The 18,099-nt window shown below is 37.8% G+C and overlaps 1 protein-coding gene, 1 non-coding gene and 1 pseudogene across 2 annotated transcripts; 1 reads left to right on the top strand and 2 right to left on the bottom strand.

The window, feature by feature from the left end:
* Nucleotides 1–1,263: 1,263 nt before the first annotated feature.
* LOC120167148 lies at nucleotides 1,264–4,404 on the bottom strand. The gene is made up of 3 exons (XM_039176242.1): nucleotides 4,396–4,404; nucleotides 1,854–2,019; nucleotides 1,264–1,566 (listed from the first exon to the last, which is right to left on the bottom strand). The coding sequence occupies exons 2-3, from the start codon at nucleotides 2,010–2,012 to the stop codon at nucleotides 1,462–1,464; spliced, it is 264 nt and encodes an 87-aa protein (XP_039032173.1). The 5' UTR covers nucleotides 2,013–2,019; nucleotides 4,396–4,404; the 3' UTR covers nucleotides 1,264–1,461.
* Nucleotides 4,405–7,009: 2,605 nt separating this feature from the next.
* Nucleotides 7,010–17,609, top strand: LOC120167135 (annotated as a pseudogene).
* LOC120167153 lies at nucleotides 7,807–7,965 on the bottom strand. Its single transcript, XR_005520011.1, has one exon. It is a non-coding gene; the product is annotated as a U1 spliceosomal RNA (small nuclear RNA).
* Nucleotides 17,610–18,099: the final 490 nt, after the last annotated feature.

Genomic DNA, 18,099 nt, shown 5'->3' with positions numbered 1-18,099 from the left:
AGATAATCAGTAATTGGTAAATATATGCAACTTCACATGAACCTCTAATCAATTTCTTGATATGCAACTTCTAAAGACTATAAAGAAAGATTGACATTAATCCTTTCTGTGCGTTTTCTTCTTCAGAAGCTATTGCTTGAGTTTCATACCAATTGTGGTTTGATGAAGATGTTATGTAAACAATCGCAGTTATTACCGGTTTGATTATAATGAGGAAGGGGAGGGGTGCAGTGTAGCTAGTTACGCCAAAGCTAATGAAGATATGGAAGGATTAGGAGCTTCGATCAATGGTTTTAACGAGCCTTCTGGTCCAAATAATTCTCATTGTCTTCGGCAGCAGAAGAAAATACATTCGGAAAGCAAAGCTTAGAACCATTTTTTGGAGTTCCTACTTGTTGGCTGACTCTGTTGCAACCATTGCCCTTGGCATACTAACAAACAACCTGGGAGATATATATGATAAAAGAGGTGAGGTTGACTTGAAAACAAAACTTACAGCATTTTGGGCACCTTTTTTGCCGCTGCACTTGGGTGGCCCAGACACAACTACACCTTATTCCTTAGAAGACAATCAGTTGTGATTAAGGCATTGTCGGGGACTGATAGTACAGGCAGTTGTGACTGGATATATCTTCGTCATGGCCTGGTTGTCAGATAGCTGTCTTTCGTGGCTAAGCATTCCAATGATTGTGGTGGGGTCAATTAAGTACGGAGAGAAGACTTGGACTCTTTGGCAAGCAAGCAATGATCAACTTCGAGACTCATGCTCACTTCTCCAGACCCAGACCCAGACCCAGGTTCGAACTATTCCAAGTTGATGAATGAATTCAGGCTGAAACAAGCTGAAGGCTTCTTTATGGTGATTGAAGAGGTAAAGGATGTTCCATAGGAATTGGATGTAGCTGCCCCTCCAGGAACCACTTCTGATGAAGAGAATATAATCAAAGCCGACGCCGATCTTCTTTTGAGAAAATGTCTGATAAAGATGCTTTTGATGTGGTGGCTATTGAACTAGGGTTCATGTATGACAAGCTGTACACAAAAGCAACAGTAATTTATACTCCTGGTTTGATTCGCCGCATCACTACTTTCTGTCTCACTTTGCTGGTGCTGCTGATTTTCTGTATTGAGGACATGAAGAAGTACAGAAAAGCCGACATATTCGTAACCCCATGAATTTCAATTTCAATTTCTTCTTTTAACAATTCAAGAAATAATTTTGTTGGGAATTCAGTTGCTCACTTGTTCTAACAAAGATTCTACTTGGATAAACTGCATTCATAATCATAACAAGGTACACATCTAGAATAAGTGAAAATTTCATGTCTTTATATTTCAAGTTTTATATTATCTAAAAACAAGAAGAAAGGATTGACATGTTCTTATGGTACAATTATTGATACAAGAAAAAGAAGAAAAAATAAATTAGTTTAACATACTTTGCACAATATGTTAAAACTGTTAGGAGGTCTTCCCATTTTCATCATTCTTCAGTTCCTTCAGATTCCTCCACAGATACTTCCCACTAGCCATGTCCACAAATACCCAGAATCCATTCTGAACCATCTGAAAATCCAGCAATATGAAAGTCAAAAACAAAACCCAAAGTCCAGGGATTTAAATATCTGTCCGAATAGCGATGTTATATAATGGTAAAAGTATAGTCCGAAACTGTAATTATACGATTGTGATATCCGCAATGATCTAATTACATTTATTATGTCCGCAATCACGATAAACCCAACAAAAATACAGCATCAACTGCAATTTAAATCCTGACCCAAACAAGAAAAACAGAAACCCAGAATAGGAAACATGTTTTTTGGGGGAAAAGAGGGGAAATATTTTCATACCCTTTTGAAACTGAATCCATGAGTATTTTGAACAACGATCTTCTCGGAATCCTCTGAAACTTCGCCGTCGGTGCCAGCTGATGAACGTACCGTCCTCCATGCGACATAGCCTGCTAAAATTGCAGAGAAAAACACCAACAAGAATCTCATAGGACACATTTCGTCTCTAGAACCAACGAAAAAACAATTTTTTTTCAAAACAAAATGGATTTGTTAAGAACAAAAGCAAGGGAGAATTTTGGTTTTATTAAGGCAGCCTCTGCATTATTTTATAAGTCAAAAATGATATCCTATGTGTAAACCACGTTCCTGGAGGCTGGAGATTGAAAAATTCTACACAAAGGGATGAAGGAATTGGTAGTAGGTATTGTAAAAGCCAATAATGGCAGAAAAGTCAGCAGCCATCACCACCTACATGTAACAATCAATTTTCAGCTTTTTACTCTCTCTGCGCACATATCCAATAAATATACAGTTAAGAGAGTCAGCAAATTTGTCTGAACAAAAAACTGGACTTTTTCTATGCTGTTACAACCTAACTCAGCTCGCGGATTCGTGATCTAAATTCAAGTCGGTATTCATTTTAGGATAAACTTTGTCAAAAATAATCGAACTTTAAACGTTGACTCAGTCGTACCATTAAATTTAAAATTTTATCAATTTTAACCTTAAGTGTAATTATGTCACTCCACCTTTAGTGATTTGAGGAGATGATGAAATGGTAGTTACACGTCATGACGTTGTTGACGTGGTTACTTAACCATAATGATTTGTTTTAACAATATCATTTTAGTGCTCATGAATACCAAAACAACATCATTTTGTTGATAAAAAATACTTTTCATGATATTTGAACAAAAAATTTTTAGGAATCAAAGCTAAACACTCAACCACCAATTCACTTAAGAAAGTGATACGATCTTAACAAAATTAATATATATGTTAAATAGTAATTTTTTCAAATTAATATATTATTTTTATAATATCATTTATCTAATTATATATATTATTTTTTGTAATATCCTCACACTAACTAAATAATCTACGATGACTCCGATGCTCAGACAATATATCCGGATTGTGAGGAGATGTGCATTGGTGAGAAGACTAACATATTTCAAAACGGTGAAGATCCAACGGTGAACGATGGAGATTGGAGAGCGAAGAAGCCGAAGAGTTACGACATCTATTTGTCAAGTTTGGGGCTTTTTCTAGTGAAACCAAGGATCGATTTGCGCTCAGGAGGTCGAAGCAAATTTGCAGGAGTATTTTGAAGTTTAATGACTTATAGAGGCGATCAGCACACTAGTTAATGGTGATCGGCGACTAGTGATACAACAACTGGCCAAACCTTTCATTGATTTTTGGTGATAATTAGAAAATATTTAAAAAAAATAATATTATAAATAATATTTATAGAATATATAATTAGAAAATTAATATAAATAAATGATACCATTTATAAATAATAATTATACATTAATATAATTATAAAAATAATATTAAATAAAGTATATTAATCCAAACTACTATTTAACATATATATTAATTTTGTTAAGATTATAACAAATTCTTAAGTTAGTTTGGTAATTGGGTGTTTAGCTTTTGATTCATAAAGGTTTTTCGTTTAAATCTCATGGAAAGGATTTTTTTCGATCGATAAAACAACGCCGTTTTGGGTTTTTTGAGCATCGAAACGATGTAGTTTTGGTGATGCGACTACATTACCAACATTACGATGCACAATTATCATATCATCGTCCCGTTAAATCATTAATAACAAAATAATATAATTACATTTAAAAATTATCGTTACTATTAAATTAGTAAAATTAAAAGTTCAATAATATAAACGAATCAATCGCTTCAAATTCATTGATACTTAGTTTACCCCTAGGAAAACTATATTTGATATGTAGTGTGAATTTGTGATGTGAAATTGAATTCTTAGATATGCATAGGGATGGCAAACGGGCGGGTCGGGTGCGGATACCCCCTCCCTCATCCTCATACACACCTAATATTTTTCAATTCACCACCCGCCCACCACCCATGATGGGTAAAAATTTTCAAATCCACACCCGCCCACGCGGGTATATTCTTAAATCCATCCCCACACCCACTACCCACCTAATAGGGGATGCATTAAATATGCGTGTATTGTTTCGTACTTCAAGCTCATTCCAACGATTGGTGACAACTCAGTATGGGGCTTGCAGACCATGTTTCGCTTGAATAAATATGTTAGGCAATAAACTTCTTGTATCTTCGGTTTGCTTTGGAAATTATAATTATGTTATCCAACAAGAAAATCTATATTGGATTAGAAAAGAAAAAAAACTATGTTTTTTAGTAAAACATGAAAAGACAATTGAATTACACGCATATGATTCAAGGACATTATATATTTATATTTCCCTATCATCTGCTTTCTTTGAATTAAACCATTCCATCAAATCATGAGAAAATATCATCGAATTTAATCAAAACAAAAGCTGAGAACAATTAAGTTTTGTCGAAGCAAACTAAGATGATTTAAGACCTCCTAAAATAACAGCTCTCCATAAAAGAGAATACAACATAGGCCCTTTTTAAATGAGCAAAAAAAAAATTACAGCCTTTTAACCATAAACGATAAGACATCCATATCATTACAAAGATTTCTCTTCAATGCATTTACTTATCATAAATAAGTGTGAAAGATGTGGGTAGAACATTCATTTACTCCTCTATTTATATGTTAACAATAAGAAAAACAATAAATTTGGTGTTTCATTTGAAGATATAGTTTAGGAGGTGCCTAAAACAGGATTCTCGGTAGAGATTAGAAGCAAAAAAATAAATGATATTACTATACCGAACTAAAGAAGCTTACTTGACACATCCCAAAAAAAAAAGAAAAGATGTTTACTTGACTCTATAGAAATTTTTATGTCATTATTCTAACGACAACTCTACAGTTAGTAAAAGATAAAAAAAATATAAATTTAATTTCGGGGACAAGAACAAGGGAAAGTAATATAGAACAATGAAGACATTGAATCTCTTAACACTTAATTCTATTCAGTGGCGTTAAAAATGGAGGTTTGAAAAGCAACGATCTAACTCTGTTGGTCTAAACGTGAGTGCTTAGTGACAAGATACTGATTTGTAGAACATTAAGAAAGTAAGCTTAAAACAAACATTGAGATGAATCTAAAAAATAATTAAAAATTAGTACGAGCAAATAAAAATTAAACTCTTAAAACGAAATGCAGCTCTTACAAAAATTAAATTTCAAGTAAAAAGGAAGAAACGTACCTGAATAAGTTGGAGAGTGGACACCAGAGGTTTGAAAGATCGGCGCAGTAACGAGAGGTTTGAAAGAAGAAAAAAAATTATGCATAAACTTATCTCTAATATTTGATTAAATTACAAGTTATATCTTATACAATATTAGGATTTATAAATTAGTCTCTAAAATTACTCATAAATTCATAATGATCCAAAATTTAATGGATATTTAGCTAGGCGGGCGGATGTGGGGCGGGCGGATGCGGCGCGGGTGGATGTGGGGCGGATGCGGGGCGGGTAAAGTCTCAAACCCATTACCCGCCCACTACCCGCAACGGATACCACGTTTTAAATCCAGACCCGCCCACTACCCACTAAAATTATATCCATCCCCGCCCCAATTGGAATGGGTGCGGTACGGAATCCACGAAATTGTATCCGTTTGCCATCCATACTCATATGCATTCGAGGAGGATAAAATATTAGTGTTTATTCGATTCACGTCCAGTGAGTTGGATCTGACTGTGACAGTTTAAAATTCTAATCTTAGTAAGTAGTAAGTGGAAAAAGTAATATTTAATAGTATATGAAAAATATTACATGTTAAAAAAATGGATATTTTTATTTTAATAATAATATATTATGTGGTTTTACTACGAGTTAAAGTTTACTAGCAATCCAAATTCTTGTATTATATCAAAAGTTTATTTTAATCCGTCGATTATTATTAAAAGGGAGAATTTAATTTATATAATTGGAAAAAATGATTTTTTAGTTTAAAATGTTTAATTTATTATTAGTTTGACCTAAATATTAGTTTAAATATTTTTTAAGTTATTATCAATTTATAAATGATATAAATTGATCATTTCCAAAAATAAGAATAATTTAATCCAAATACTTTTCAAAAGTCAACAAATAAAAAAATATCTATAACACGTGAAATGTGTATAACTATGATTGGATGGAATTATATAGATGAAATATATGTCGATGAAATTATATACAATGAAATTATCTTTTTCTTAGAATGACAATTCACTTAATTTTAAAAGTGTAAAGTAAACAAATGATCCACTAACTATAACATATTGCTTTATTCAATCCCGGCTATTAGAAGTTATAAAATGATCCCCTAATTATAAGTTGTTATTTTGTTGAGTCTTCGACTATTAAAAGTTACAAAATGATCCCTGACTATTAATTATATACCAAACTTGTCCTTTTTATTTAGAAAATGACGACATTCTGAGCTGGACGTTAACATGTTAACTGAGATATGATAAAATCTGACGTCATAATCTCAAACGACGATCATATCTCAATCAGCATACTAACGTCCAGCTCAGTAGACCATTAATTTTTTAACAGAAAATGACTAGTTTGGAACATTATAAATAGTCAAGTGACCATTTTGTAACCTTTAATAGTTGAATGACTCAAGAAATTAACACCCTATAGTCAATGGACCATTTTGTAACTTTTAGTAGTCGGGAACTCAACAAAACAGTACGCTATAGTCGAGGGATCACTGTACTTTACCCATTTTTAAATTGATAAAATCTAAGGTATATTTAAACTCAATATCTTTGTTAAACTAACTGTAGATTAATATTTTAGATCAAAATATTCACTTTTTCAAACGTACAAGGAGTAAAATGTCTTTTTCTTTAAATAATTTCCCCCTTATGATATCCTACTTCATGATCTTTATCCAAAGAATATATATAATTTTTTTATATATATTTGATAATTATTTTTGTCATATCTTATTTAAGTATCAAACACAGGAATACAAATGAAAACTCGAATAACATAAGACTTTATTCTGTCTGAAATATATACATTTTCGTTTCTGAATATGCCCCGAAGAACAACAATGAATGCATTGGCAGCAACCAACAGAAATTTTAAGCAAACAGCTATTTAGGTTGTTTACACATTCCTTTGGAAATCAACTACTCATTTATCCGGTAACGCTGGTCTCCGCTATATTACAACCGCTATTCTGATAACAGACCACTATTTAAGTCCCTAGATTCAGGGTTTAATATGACAATGCAACAGAACTTGTCGAAGGAGGAATCAGATATCACCCCGAGGTCATAAAAAGATCTGTTATCTTTATTTACTATGGATTTCGATCATCCTTCGAATAATCTGTGTACAGGTTGAGCCAGATCAAGTGAATGCTTTAGCACACCTAATGACATAGAAGACTGCAGTCGCCGATATCCCATAATATGGTAGTGCTAAAGGTGGGTGGGATAGGATGTGATCCTGTAGAGTTTAGTATATCCGAGCTAGAACGGCTTTCTCGAGTTTTCTCCAAGAAGATACATGACCTGATTGGGATTCACACAGATGTTTCAGCACCTGATATGAGTACAAGTCCACAGGTGCAACATATATATGCTTCAAATATTGTCATTCCTATCAGTCTTCCTTCTACCTAGCTGGTTCTAGCGTTCGAAAAGTGGATTTCCAAACCGATGATGGTATTTTTTTCACTTGGTTTAAATATACAATGGCATGAACATTACAGGCCGATTATTATGTTGATTACAATTCTGAAGCCATTTTTTCTGCTGCGGAACATGGCAACTTCTGGTATAATAAGGAGACCAATAAGCTAAAGACATTCAGATTAGAAAATTCAAGATGTTGAAACTAAATTTGAACAGGGGCTGCGCGAACACAAACCCCCACTACCACATTATGACGTAGGCTCTCCCACTTGGGGAGACCTTAGGCGAGCACCCTTCCTAAGTGCAATGGAGGTCACCAGCCTAGGCCATGGATCTTGTTGATCATCCATTCACCCCGTCCAGGTAAGTATATTTCAATGTAGCTATGTGCCTCTTATTTATAAGTCCCAGCTTGTGGTTCTTCCTCTTCCTTAATCAATATGGGATTAGTGCTTCATCATTATTCTCCACTTCCCTGGTGGCTGCTGAGGCTGAATGAAGCCCCTAAACAAATTTACAAAAAATATATGAAACTAATAAACATATTAGAATCTATTTTTTATCTCACTGATAAAAAATGTTTGTAAATCGACTTTATATCTTAGTACCCCAAAAGTCTGTACAAACGATTTAGGCATGTATTCGAAGTCTCTCTGGGGTTGGTAAGGAAAAATGGGGCCACCCATTGAGTGCTTTACCTTGGGCCATCTACATCATACACTATTTAAACAGATTTCATGGAAAACCAGCTATATCTGATCTTGGTTGGCCTTTCACCCCTATTCACAAGTAATCCTCTTATTTTGCCACATACGTGGGTTCGGTCCTCCAAGGCATGTTAGAGCTCTCTTCAACATGCTCATAGCTAGATTGATCGGTTTTGGGTCAAATAGGAAGAACTAGAAGATTTCACCTCTGGAAAGCGCCTACACCTAATGGCTTAAGCCAATGTTCTTATTTCCTCGCTGACCCATCATGCAAAAGGTACGCTGTTATCGGTCAGAGTAAGTGTGCTTTACTAATATCAAGTAAATGCTCTAAGCTCCGCTCCTTCAACTGATTGTTCGCATCGGATCTCAGGTTCTCTATTGCAATCCCAAGATAGGATTCTTTTCACCTTTCCCATACTTGTACGTTATCGGTCATTGAGGAATATTTAGGCTTAGAGGGTGGTCACCCTTTGTCGCGTAAAAGCGATCAGAATTTGAACACGCCGCGTTTTACTGGGAAGGATCAAACCATGGGAATGAATCTATAAGGCTATCACATTCTTTGGCCAGATATTCCAACCTTTTCACAATTACAGTTCACTGCGCCCTTTATTAAATAGAAGGCAAGCGAGGAAGATCACATTTAGATGAAGAAGGGGAAAAACTATGTATCTTTCACCTGTTCCTGAATCACCTATTCATTGAGCTCAGTTCGTTGAAGCTTAATCACCTTTTCTCGTTTAAGAAAGAATATCATTTCTGTGACCAATTCAGTAGTTTTCAACTGAATTTCCTTCCCAACGTGGGGGAGATAAGCTTGTCTTTCTTCGTGACTTCACGATTAGCCAACTAAAGAAAGAATCGTTAAACGAATAACGGATGAGTTCTGAAACGAACGGTTAAGGGACTTTACTCAACAAGAGTAAAGGGACGTACTAGTTCTTTTTTCTATAAAAGATGTAATTCGTCTCGACCGAACAAGCAAGACCCTTAGACGAGTGGAAGTAGGATTTATAGGTGGGCGCTAACGCGTCAAAGCCTATAGCTGACGCTATGGAGTTTGATTGCTGAGAGGAGAAGAGAAAGCCTTTTTTTTCTTTATTCATATGTGACGGAGTTTCAAGCAGCTTTACCGAATAAGGGGTATGCATTTTCTAAGCAACTCCCACACCCCCAATTGATCAAGGGACAAGAACGGTCGATCATAACAGAACCCAACAAACTGCCTAGGGAATAGTTGGAATGAAAAAAAAGAAGAGAAAAAGTACAAGATCCGAGGTTGAAGAGTCCAAGTCCCAAGGCAAGGGAGGAGTGAATTTCTGAAGAACCGATGGCATTGAAGATGACGTAGCTTAACGTCAATGGAAGAATTAGCTCAAGCCACTATACCGGTATAGGGGCCTTTAGGCCTATCAAACATATGAGCGGGGAAGGGGTCGTATGGACACTTTACGAAGTAGCATGGGTCAAGTCCTCCGCACGCCCTTGTGCCAGCGTAAAGCAGAACAATTTGAATTTTAAAGGTTAGCAGTTGTTAGGCAAGCAGTGGCTATAGGGATCGTTCCAAGCCTTGATATAGGAGATTGCCCGATCTTTCTATCTTTCTTTGTCACAGTTCAATCACAATGATTGACTGGGTGGAAAGCAATCTTCTCTTGCTCAAAGCTATAGCTAGTATGAACAGCTTGGACTATTTTTTCCTTCGCGATTAGCCCCAGACAGAGTCTTGAAGCTAAGTTCTTCAACCCGTCGTTAACGTTTTCCTTGGTCTTTGTTTTCCCACTACCTCCAGATAACTGCTTGAAAGAAAGCTCTTTTTCTTCTCTTTTCTCTGGCTCAATCCTGAAAGTTGAGTGGCGTTAAAGCTACCCTTGATTCTTTCATGCTTGCAGAGGTGAGATCCAAGGATCTATCCGTAAATTCTTGGAATCAAAGAGTCAGAAAATGCTTGTGGAAAGAGAGACACATTCCCTTGTGATTTCGCAATCTTACCTATTCATATAGTCCTTGCGAAGCTCGATAGCCTAAGGATGCGAGGTTGAGCGTCAGTAAAGAAGGCGACCTTATCTGGATCAAGATCTTTAGAATGTGGGAAATCGATTTGATCAATCTTCTGTTAGGAAATAAACCGAGTACAAGTAATTTCCCTATAACCAGATTAGTGTGAATGCGAAATAAAAGCAGAAAAATAATACCCGAAAATTGATAATGGAGTTCAGCCAATTGTGCTTACGTCTCCGGGCTGCTGCAGATCTTTTACTAAGAGAGAAAATTTACAGGTGTTTATCAAAACACTCACTACTCATAAGAAAGCTCTCTAGTATAGGAAGAAAGAAATGTTTTGGGATGATTTTGAAGCTAAATGGGCTAGGGTATTTATAGTTGAAACTTAGGACTAATCTTGTAAATACCCTAAAGTGTGCAGTGGCTAAATGTATGATTTAACCATTTTTTTATTTTAATTTTGAATGTGCGGTGCCCCCCCCCCAATTTTGAAAATTTTGCTGAGAAACAATTCAGCTGGGCCCCACCTTTGATTACTTTCAACAATCTCCAACTTGAAGACTGATTTTAATCTGTCTTCACACCTCGATCGATGCAGCAGTATTTCTGTTCTTTTATTCTAGCATGCCAACTGAAGCTGAACACAACTTCAGTTTGTCTGTAGTCACCGTCTTTGTCAACATGTCTGCCGGATTTTGAGCTCCACTGATCTTTTCAAGTTTCAAAATCCCATCTTCCAGAAGAGACCTGATAAAATGATATCTCAATTATATGTGCTTCATCCTGGAATGAAAAGACGGATTCTTTGCTAGATGGATAGCACTTTGACTGTCGCAATACAAGACATTGTTTTCTTCTTTCTTGCCTAACTCTTCCAAGAAACTTTGGAGCCAAACCATCTCCTTGCTGGCTTCCGTAACAGCGACATATTCTGCTTCAGTTGTGGAGAGAGCAACTATCTTCTGTAGTTGAGAAGCCCAACTCACTGCAGTCCCTCATAGAGTATAGACATACCCTGTAGTGCTCCTTCTGATGTCAACATTTCCGGCTAAGTCAGCATCTACATAGCCTGTCAGTATCATATCTCCACCTTTGAAACAAAGTGCTTTGTTTGTGGTACCCCGCAGATATCTGAGGATCCATTTGACTGCTTCGCAGTGTACCTTGCCTGGATTATTCATGTACCTGCTAACAGCTCCCACTGCATGAGCAATATCTGGTATGGTACAAAACATGGCATACATCAGACTTCCAATTACTGAGGCATATGGTACCTTCACCATGTGTGCACGTTCTTCCTCTGTCTTTGGTGATTGGTCTTTGGAGAGTCTGAAATGAACACCTAAAGGTGTACTTACTGGTTTAGCATCTTGCATGTTGAACCTGGAGAGTACTTTGTTGATGTACTCAGCCTGTGATAACATCAAAGTCCCCGACTTTGTGTCTCTCTTGATCCTCATCCCAAGAATCTGCTTTGCAGCTCCCAGATCCTTCATAGCAAACTGCTTCGACAATTTTTGCTTCAAGTGTATAATCTCTTGCATGTTTGATCCTGCAACGAGCATGTCATCAACGTACAACAATAAAATAATGAAGCTATTGTCGAACCTCTTGATGTAGCAACAATGATCTGCTTGGCATCTGGTAAAACCATTGCTGCTCATGAAACTATCGAACTTCTTGTACCACTGTCTAGGAGCTTGTTTTAAACCATACAAGCTCTTCTTCAACCTGCATACTAGGTTTTTCTTGTCTGCCTCTATGAAGCCTTCTGGCTGCCTCATATAGATTTCTTCCTCCAAATCACCATGAAGGAAAGCTGTCTTTACATCTAACTGCTCAAGATGTAAATTCTCTGCAGCTACAATTTTCAACACCAGTCTGATTGTAGACAGTTTTACGACTGGAGAGAAAATTTCATTGTAGTCAATACATTCTTTTTGCTGAAAGCCTTTGACAACCAATCTTGCTTTGTAGCGTTTTCTCCCATCGTGCTCTTCTTTGATCCTGTAAATCCACTTGTTATGGAGCGCTTTCTTACCTGGTGGTAATTCAGCTAATTCCCACGTCTCATTTGACATAAGCGAGTCCATCTCATCTTTCATGGAAGACTCCCACTTGACTGAATCATCCACCTGCATTGCTTCATCATAGCACTCTGGTTCACCATTGTCAGTCAGCAACAAGTAGTGCAAAGAAGGCGAATACCGTTGGGTTGGTTTAGGAATTCTGGAGGAGCGTCTCAGTTCTGGTGTGCCTGGTTCTTCCTCTTGAACTGCTTCAGGACTGATCTGAACATCATTTCCAGAAATCTCCTCGAACTCAGCAAATTCTTGTGTTTCAGTTTCGGTATTACTTAATTCTGCGGTTGACCTGTCTTTGTACATCACATTTTCATTGAAAATGACGTCTCTGCTTCTGATGATCTTTCGATTTTCGTAGTCCCAAAACCGGTAACCGAACTCATCACCACCGTAACCAACAAAGACGCATTTGTTGGACTTAGCATCAAGTTTACTTCTTTCAGCAGAGTTTATGTGTACATAAGAAATACAACCAAACACTCTTAAGTGTGAAAGGTTTATTTCTTTTTTGCTCCAGGCTTCCTCTGGTATTCCGCCATCCAAAGGAACTGAGGGCCCACGGTTGATCAGGTAAGTTGCAGTGTTGATAGCTTCAGCCCATAGAAATTTGGGCAATCCGGCATGTATCCTCATGCTTCTGGCACGTTCATTCAGAGTTCTGTTCATGCGCTCTGCTACACCATTCTGCTGCGGTGTTATGGGAACTGTTGTCTCCATCTTGATCCCATTGTTTGCGTAGAAATCTCTGAATCTACTGTCTCTGTACTCTCCTCCATTGTCAGACCTCAACCGCTTGACTTTCAAACCAGTCTCATTTTCCACCATGGCCTTCCATTTTCTGAAGGTATCAAAGACTTCTGATTTCTTCTTCATAAAATAAACCCACACCTTCCTTGTTGAATCATCGATGAAGGTGACATAAAATAGTGAGCCTGCAAGAGATGGAACTGGGGATGGTCCCCATACATCAGTATGAACCAATTCTAACCTTTCTGCCTTGGGAGTCTTGCCAATCTTTGTAAAGCTGACTTTCTTTTGTTTGCCAAAGATGCAATCCTCGCATAGTCCGACATCTACATTCTTTAGATCCGGCAGCTTCCATTTTGACAAAAGGGTCTTCATCCCTTTCTCGCTCATATGGCCAAGCCTTTGGTGCCTTAGGTTTGATTTTCCGTCAGCATCTGCTACTGCAATGATATTCTCTAAATTCGAGGTTACATAGAGAGTACCCGTCTTCTTACCACGAGCAATGACGAGTGCTCCTTTGGTAATCTTCCATTCACAGCCTGAAAAGGTTGTACTATAACCTTCTCCATCAAGCTGTCCAACAGAAATCAGATTTCTTTTGAGGCCAGGAATATGTCTCACTCCTGTCAGCTTCCAGGTGGTCTGGTTTGGCAGCTTTAGTCGGATGTCTCCTTTTCCGACGATCTTCAAGGTTTCATCATCAGCAAGATGAACCTTCCCAAAATCACCACTGATATAGTTCTCCATGATTTCTTGGCATGGGGTGGAGTGGAAAGATGCCCCTGAATCCAAGATCCATGATTCAATCGGACTGTTGACGCTTAGAATCATGGCATCACCTGTCTCCTCTGTCATGTTGGCAGATTCCTGTGCGCCGGTATTTTTATTCGGTGCTCGGCAATCTCTTTTGAAGTGACCCTTCTTGCCGCAATTATAACAGGGTAAAATCTTTATTTCCTGTTCTTGATTTTCCCCCTTCTGGATTTCGATCTGCCACGATTTGAATTTCTTTCTGAAGTTCTCCCTCTGGACTCCGTGTGCAAGGCTGAGGAGGTTGATGCTTCACCTGATTCTCTCCGTCGAATTTCTTCGCTCAATACCAGATCCCGAACATCGTCGAATTTCAATTTGCTGTTCCCCGACGAGCTGCTGACTGCTGTAACAGTAGCATTCCAACTTTCTGGTAGAGATGATAAGAGAATTAAAGCTCGAACCTCATAATCGAACTCAATTTCCACTGAACTCAACTGGGTTGTGATTGTGTTGAGTTCATTTAGGTGTTGTGCCACCGATGCCCCTTCCACCATCCGTAAATTGAATAATCGCCTCATCAAATGAACTTTGTTTGAGGCCGATGGCTTCTCATACATACTGGAGAGAGTAGCCATAAGACCCGCCGTGGTCTTTTCCTTTGCTATGTTGAAAGCAACATTGCGGGATAACGTCAGTCGGATAACTCCGAGGGCTTGTCTGTCGAGAAGAGCCCAGTCTTCATTCTTCATGCCCTCTGGTTGTTTTCCTGAGAGGGGTTGATATAGATTTTTCTGGTACAGAAAATCTTCAATTTGCATCTTCCAAAATCCAAAGTCCGCACCATCGAACTTTTCAATTTTCACCTTCCCCTCGTCTGCAGCCATCGCTCCCACTCGAATCTGGCTTCGTTTGGATCGTTTCTGACAATTTCTGCGAACCGCTGTGTATTAGAACACCTCCGTCGACAAACTCGTATCGCCGACCGAATTTCACTATTCACGAAATTCACTATTCACATGAATAGTAACCCAAATAGTAACCTCACAAAAAATTGACAGAATTCACAACCAAAAAAGCTCTGATGCCAGTTGTTAGGAAATAAACCGAGTACAAGTAATTTCCCTATAACCAGATTAGTGTGAATGCGAAATAAAAGCAGAAAAATAATACCCGAAAATTGATAACGGAGTTCAGCCAATTGTGCTTACGTCTCCGGACTGCTGCAGATCTTTTACTAAGAGAGAAAATTTACAGGTGTTTATCAAAACACTCACTACTCACAAGAAAGCTCTCTAGTATAGGAAGAAAGAAATGTTTTGGGATGATTTTGAAGCTATGAGCTACGGTATTTATAGTTGAAACTTATGACTAATCTTGTAAATACCCTAAAGTGTGCAGTGGCTAAATGTGTGATTTAACCATTTTTTATTTTAATTTAATATTAGGGCACCGCGGTGCCCCTTTTGTCAATGAAAATGTGCGGTGCCCCTCCCAATTTTGAAAATTCTGCTGAGAAACAATTTAGTTGGGCTCCACTTTTGATTACTTTCAACATCTTCCAAACCAGGATCAGAAAAAGCTTGTTCAACAGATCCTTCCAATTCTGGTTTTCATGGATCCAAGTGTGCCTCTTGAGAAGAAATTGTTGCATTTATATGAAATGATCCTCTGCGCCTAAGCCAACGATTCAGATAAGGCTGAGAGTGAAATAGAACCTTTACTTTCATTTTAATAGAAACCCAGAATACTAACTCTGCGATCGCCTGTCTTTCTATATAACACAATCCCCTAGCCTAAATCCTTAGAAAGAGGTCTGGCTATGGTCGAGAATGAGGTCACACTAAGCAAGAATTTTTCCCTTCCCATTCATCTGGAAGGAAGAAGAAATCGAACTGATGAATGTATATGTCTAATAGGAGAGAAGTGCAAGGCAGGCTAAAGTAGGCAGATACGGGAGCAGGGAAAATCCACCTATGGGAAGGAATCAGTCCCGAAGCTTTCTATTCTTTCATAAGCAGATGGGGCGGAAGTCTTTGGGAGTAATATTATCAATGGATTCTATGGGGTGGATTCTTTAGACCACGAGTTGACTCTGATTGAAGACTGACACATACCCAACTGGTCAGAAGTAGTGGCATGATTAATAGATTTAAACCTTTATTTTACGGTCCCTTTCCTACAAGATACACTGATAATTGAAACTTGACTTGAACAGGAGCCTGGTCTCTCTTATTTATTAGCCCCAGCTCGTGGTTATTCCTCTTTGTTCATCTATATGGGATTAGTGCTTCATCATAATTCTCCATTTCCCTGGTGACTGGCGAGGCTGAATGAAACTCCTAAACAGATTTACAAAGAATATATGAGACTCCTAAACAGATTAGAATCCGTTTCCTTGCTTCTTTATCTCACTGATAAAAAATGGCTGTATATCGAGATGACTCTATTTCGAGTGGTCATATGAACTAAGTTAGATATTAGACATTGAATCTCTTTCGAATGGTCAGATTAGAATTCCATTGCCAAAGATGCCACTGAAGTAAGTTGATTTTCATATTTAATGGATTTTTACTTGTGTTTAATTTGAGAAAACAGCTGCTTACATTGATAATCTTGTTTGGTTTGAAATGAACAGTTGATTGGTAAACACCATTAGTAATCTAAACAACGTTGTAGATGGATGTGTGGCTCGAATTGCAGCAAAGTTAAGAGTCAATGGAACCTTGTCTGAGTTTCAACGACAGGTATATGATCAGAAACCATGTCACATAACATTCATAATGCTATTCTTATCTCCAGTTATCCATTATTCTTCCTACACGATGAAGATTGTCCTGGTTGAGTCAACGAGTAGTAATAACGGATTCGGATTGGCATTCATGGCAATTGTGATTGGTTATAGATTCATGTTGGAGCTATCCATCAAGCAATGCCTTCTACGATGAGTTCTGAAAGGAGAACAGTCCTTTGAGCTTTTGGAGCCATGGTGGTCCTTCAATTTTCACCCAGAAGATACATGACCTGATTGGGGTTCACACAGATATTCCAGCACCTGATATGGGTACAGGTCCACAGGTGCAACATATATATGCTTCAAATATGCCATTCCTATCAGTTTTCCTTATACCTAGTTGGTTCTAGCATTCGGAACGTGAATTACGACGTCAATGATGGTATGTTTCTCTTGGTTAAACGGACAATGGCATGGATATTATATGAGTACTCCAAATTCCATGGCTATTCACCTGTTGTAGTGACCGGAAAATCAACTGAAAGTATATCCAAATTTAGGGCATTGACTTCATAACTTCTCTTACTGATTCAAGCTGTTATCACTTGGCAGAGACGCAGCTACCGGCAGAGGAGTCATCTTTGCCACATAGCCCTTCTTAATGACACCATGGAAAGGCCACCTCTGGACAAAAAAATTGTAATACAGGTGCACGTTCGACGCCAAACAAATTTAAATTCCGACACAAACACTTAAAAGGTATCAGAAACTCCATTTTTTGGGGGTTTCGGAAATGTTGGTTCCTGTGCTGCTAGCCTCGTCCATGACAAAGCTGGGAAGATTGTTCCTGTAAATGATATCACAAAGAGATGAAGTCACAGATTTACAAAGAAATGATGAAACTTCCAAAGAGATTATAACTTCTTATTCCTTTATTTCATCTCACTGATTAAAAATGGCTTCAAATCAGACATGGACTCTCTTTCAAATGGAGTTGGGGATCTTTGTAACACAATGTGGCCTTCTTTTTCCATATATGGCTACCCATTCCAGTTCATCCATATTGTTTTCAATATCCTCTTGCTTTTGCGGTGAGGCAGTTCAATGTCCGCAGCAACAACCGTGCATGGCTTGGTTCGACACGTCGATGGTTAGAAATTTTTAAGACTTTAGGCAATATTCTTTGGCTTCAAACGTTCATCCAAATCGTTTGTTGTTTTAGTGAGCCAGTTCAATGACATCATGGCAACAACCAAGCAATCAAGCATACCTTAGCTTGAACATGGATGGTTAGAGAATTTTTGAGACTTCGGGCGAATGGTTTCAAACTTTCAATCCTCTCTTGCTTTTACCAACTAGTTAGTCAAGACAGCATTTTACAAAGAGCAGATACTGATAAAGCAGATTCACCAACCTAAAAGTCCCAGGAATTATATTACTATTAAGAGAGTCCGCATGTAGCATCGAGTCGAAACC

Source organism: Hibiscus syriacus, unplaced genomic scaffold (genome assembly GCF_006381635.1).
Source record: "Hibiscus syriacus cultivar Baekdansim isolate YM2019G1 unplaced genomic scaffold, ASM638163v2 tig00111670_pilon, whole genome shotgun sequence".
NCBI classification, from domain to species: domain Eukaryota; kingdom Viridiplantae; phylum Streptophyta; class Magnoliopsida; order Malvales; family Malvaceae; genus Hibiscus; species Hibiscus syriacus.
The sequence above is the reverse complement of the archived record's forward strand: the minus strand, read 5'-3'. Positions and strand labels throughout refer to the sequence as shown.

Bases quoted from the DNA above. Each gene is read 5' to 3' on its own strand.
- LOC120167148 (XM_039176242.1), bottom strand. From the start codon at position 2,012: ATGTGTCCTATGAGATTCTTGTTGGTGTTTTTCTCTGCAATTTTAGCA. The intron at 1,567-1,853 runs GTATGAAAATAT...CTGGATTTTCAG, and splicing joins ATGGATTCAGTTTCAAAAGG to ATGGTTCAGAATGGATTCTG.